This window comes from Setaria viridis, chromosome 9 (genome assembly GCF_005286985.2).
Source record: "Setaria viridis chromosome 9, Setaria_viridis_v4.0, whole genome shotgun sequence".
NCBI classification, from domain to species: Eukaryota; Viridiplantae; Streptophyta; class Magnoliopsida; order Poales; family Poaceae; genus Setaria; species Setaria viridis.
The window spans coordinates 5,493,655-5,498,121 of NC_048271.2; the positions used below are offsets into that span (position 1 = coordinate 5,493,655).

General features: G+C 49.1%; 1 protein-coding gene across 1 annotated transcript; it reads right to left on the reverse strand.

The window, feature by feature from the left end:
- Nucleotides 1–333: 333 nt before the first annotated feature.
- Nucleotides 334–4,054, reverse strand: LOC117837885 (uncharacterized). Its single transcript, XM_034717691.2, has 10 exons — nt 3,877–4,054; nt 3,210–3,468; nt 2,851–3,055; nt 2,652–2,742; nt 2,389–2,531; nt 2,013–2,256; nt 1,820–1,924; nt 1,445–1,627; nt 1,148–1,352; nt 334–1,054 (listed from the first exon to the last, which is right to left on the reverse strand). Exons 2-10 carry the CDS (start codon nt 3,421–3,423, stop codon nt 576–578), a joined length of 1,869 nt encoding a protein of 622 aa, XP_034573582.1. The 5' UTR covers nt 3,424–3,468; nt 3,877–4,054; the 3' UTR covers nt 334–575.
- Nucleotides 4,055–4,467: the final 413 nt, after the last annotated feature.

The window sequence follows — 4,467 nt, forward strand, 5'->3', positions numbered from 1 at the left end:
CCCTCCTGACTCATCATCTCCGGTTACGAGGCCAAAACCGAGAAACCTTCGGGCCCATCCGCCTAATCAACCAGGATAATCATCACTTCATCAGGATTCGGTCAGGACCAAAATCGTAGCAGATGCAGCAGCGACCATTGGCTACGGGGTGTCGATGCGTCGCACGTAAAATTGAATTGAAGCCCCACAGCAGAAATCGCGGACGAGAAAGGTTCTCCGGAGCGCATGTGCTCCGAGCCTCCGACGCTCTGCGCCTGCCGTTACGACACCTTTTTTTTTTATTTTGCACACAGAGAAGCGCGAAGATGCCGAGAGGTTGAGAGAGCATCAGCAGAAGTGAACGCAAGCTTGTGCATGTCAGAGCGACTGCAACGCTCCTGATCTTATTGTTCATTCCAAACAACCCACGCTAACAACAATCGCCTCAAGAATGATGCACCACTCACTGTTATTACCCACAAGCCCAACACTGCCTAATGTGTGCGCCGCGTACCCATCCCCACCACCAATTCCAAACCCTCACGGCCAAACAAATCACTCACACAGATCGCCCGTTCCCATCATCGACCCCGGCCTCATTTGGTGCCCTTGGTGGTGAGCCCGAAGCCGAACGGGAACAGCGGGTCGTAGTGCTTGTCGCCGACGCTCATCGGCAGCTGGTCCACGGACTTGAACCACGTCCGCGACAGCTTCCCCGTGAACCCGTAGTCGCCGAACAGCACGTCGGCGACGCCCTGGCCCTCCGACCCCGGCAGCCACGCCGCCACGAACGCGTCCATGTCGCCCAGGTACGGCTCCACCACCAGCGGCCTGCCGGAGATGAGGACCACCACGCACTTGGTGGCCTTACACACCGACTGGATCACGCTCGGCCCCGGCGCCGGGATCGTCAGGTTCAGGTTGTCGCCGAACGTCTCCGCGTACGGCGGCTCCCCGACCACCACCACCGCGTAGTCGTACTTGTCGGCGAGGACGGTGCTGTCAGGGTTCTCGGAGTAGACCACCTGCGTGCTGGGATCAATGGTGGCCTTGATTCCTTCCAGGATCGTCGTGCCTGCAGTTCCATCGCAAGTCGTTGTTCAGGAATCGTTGTCTGAAATACACAGTAGCTGCAAAGCGAAACAACGGAAAAGGAGGCGCCACTCACCGGCGGTGATGTTGTTGCCGGGCTGTCCTTGCCAGGTGATCGTCCATCCTCCGCACTGGTTGCCCAAGTTGTCGGCGTGGCTACCGGCGACCAGGATCTTACCGGCCTTCTTCGGGAGGGGCAGCAACGGAGAGTACGAGGACTTTCCGTTTTTTAGAAGCACCAGGGATTTCCTGACGGCTTCACGTGCCAAGTCCCGGTGTTCCTATCACGATGGAAGCAGATCAATCAGTAACCACATCCAGCATGTAGGAAATGTGCCAGTGTCAGAGTTAGCGTGAGGTTTTCGGAACTCACTTGCTTCCCGAGTTCGCCGGCAAGGCTGGTATCGGGGTAAGGGTTCTCAAATAGACCCATGCTGAACTTGACTCGGAGAATCCTGTAAACAGCGTCGTCGATTCTGCTCATGGGGATGACCTTGTTCTGAACTTGTGCTGTGAGATCATCGATGAATTCTGTGTATCTGAATGGAACCATGATCTGCATGTAATCATTTCAGGGTATGGTCAGCAAGGGACAAAGCAAGTATTCATTCCTCATAATGATTTATAAGTTCTATCCTTATCTAAATCAAAGAAAAGAAAGGTCGAATGGAATAAATTACAAGGCCTATCCTTTACTATTTCTAAATAAGAATAATAAAACCACATGATTCAATTATCTTTTTCTCACCATGTCAATACCAGCACCAACTCCAGCCTCAATAGAGTAAGAATAGTTAGCGTGAGGAGGACTAGTGATGCGGTCAATGCCTTCCCAGTCGGAAATCACAAAACCCTGTTTGCAGAAAAGTTTCAATCTGATCATGTAGCTGAAGAAAATATATAAAAGGAAAATTCTTTAGCCTCTGTAATGAGCAACTGACCCTAAACTTAAGCTTGTTCTTGAGAAAATCAGTGACTAGGAAATGGTTTGCGTGCATTTTCACTCCGTTCCAGCTTGAGTACGAGACCATAACAGTGGAGACGCCTCGGATAATAGAATTATAGTAAGGAGGCATGTGGATGCTCAGCAGTCCATGTGTGTCGATGATTGTGTTGTTCTCGTTGATTCCCTGATGCGTCCCACCATCACCAACATAGTGCTTTGCACAAGCAGCAACATTCTTACTGCAGAGTATGGCAGTAAAAAACAGATTTAGTTCAGCCTCGTAATCTAACACTACTTCCCAATTTTCAACAGGAGGCCCAAGTAGGACCAAAAGAACATAATCCAACTATTATCTCTTTGCTGTATATTACCTTCCAGCAACATATGGTCTTCCCACGTCATTTGCCGGAACTTCACCTTGCAAACCAGAGATGAGTGAGGTCATTGACTGGACAACCTTTGGGTCCTCACTATAGCTCTCATAGCAACGTCCCCATCTTGGATCTCTACAAACCTGGGCAAATATCATGTACGCTACAGAAATGAGCTCACAGGAATAACAAGAAAGGCACATTTATAAACAAAATGAAACATCCAGTCATCGACAAACTCAACAGGAAGAAATGCCTATTACCGCGATACACGGAGCAAAGACATAAGGAATTCCGGTAGCTCTAACTTCAAGAGCTGTTGCTTGTCCTATTCTCTTGACAAGATCAGGGTCCCTGGAATAAGACAGCACACGTCAACATAACAATACAGCCCGGACAAATACCTCACAGTTTATCAATCTAGCATATTGGAGGCATATGACAGGTAGATGCAACCAGTACCTAGTAGCTCCAAGCCCAACGTTGTGGGGGAAGATAGTAGCTTTGTAAACGTTGTTGTGACCATGCACAGCATCAATACCGTAGATGATCGGAATGCCAAGGCGGGTGGAAAGGGCGCCCTTTTGCATCTCACTCACCATGGAGGCCCAAGCCTGAGCAGATGCTTGAGGAGCAGGCACGCTGCCTCCACCACTCAGTACGCTGCCTGCAAAACAGCACAGGGGTGTCAAATGCATATTCACCCGTCTGCCACCTTCCTTTTTTCTTTTCAAGAACACGCAAGAGAACTGTGCATCTTTGTATTAAGAAGAAAATAGTAAGGTGCTACTCAATGGAACACTTAAAGAACCAGGGGGTACCTATGAAGTATTTAGCCAATGCATCGGCTGTGGCATTTTCCCTCTCAATTTGGGTCATCTGGCCAATCTTTTCAGCAAGAGTCATCCGGCTAAGCAGATCCTTGACACGAACAGACACAGGCTGCTTCGGATCCTTGTACCTGAGGTACTCTGCTCTTCCCAAGGCTACCAGGCAGAACATGAGAACAAAGGTGATCTTGTGCAAGCTCGCCATCTTGCCTGTGTGGTTCTGATCACCACGAACCACCTATATATAGACCTGGGAAAAGGAAGTCAAACAGATGAGTAACGTTCAATGGAACTTATCCAACAAATATGTGCTACTATAGTACATGCCTCATGCTTGAAAAAACATAAAATTCTAATACTAGACCAGTTCAAGATGCTGCTGTAACCATCATAAACAAGAAAATAGGCATAAAGGGAGCAGACAACTTAAAACCAGGTGGGTTTTCTCCCTTTCTTTGTCCAAAACCGCGTAAAGTTGCCGAAACCCAGCAAGTTTATAGGGAAAACAAACCCAAAGCTACTTAACCATGATTGATTGAACTGAGCCGGCATAAAAGAAAAGGGTGATAAAGCAAAGCATGCAGTATGAACAGAATACTATAGGCACCCCATCACGTCATGGGTATAAGACTCTTTCAGAAGCTAGCACAATGAATACCTCACAATATACTCAAGAGTGAGGAACTAGCAACCGGCATTAGCAGTCGAGCACGACCGCAAACGCAAAAGGCGGGAATATTTCCAGCAAGCAAGCACCACACAGAGGTTCTTTCTTCTTTCACAGCTTACGGTTGCTGCCTGGGAAAGGTGAGAATGTCCTCAAAGAAACGGAAACCCTGATTCCTCTTATAAGCACCAGTGGATGAGTCGACCAGTGGCCCATGCGCGGCGCACCGACACGAGGATGGCAAGGCAACAAAATCAAAAGAAGTCGAAAGCAATCGGGGCCTTGATTAGTAGGGGTGGACCTGAGGAGCTGTCACTAGCGACCGCTGAGCACGATCCCTCCACCTCCACCACCACTCAGCTCGCGTTTGCATTGCAGCAGCACGAGCGGCACCTATCAGTTGGAATGTCGCTGTGGATAAGATCAGTGGCCATGATTAATCGGCCTCGCTATCGCTATTCATTAATCCAAGTTGCAATCATCCCCTCCTCCTCCCACTGACCACTCTGCCCACTAAGCTAGGATATTTGGGCAGTAAAGTATTCTAGTGTGCATGCACCATGCAGCCATTTGAACAAGCAC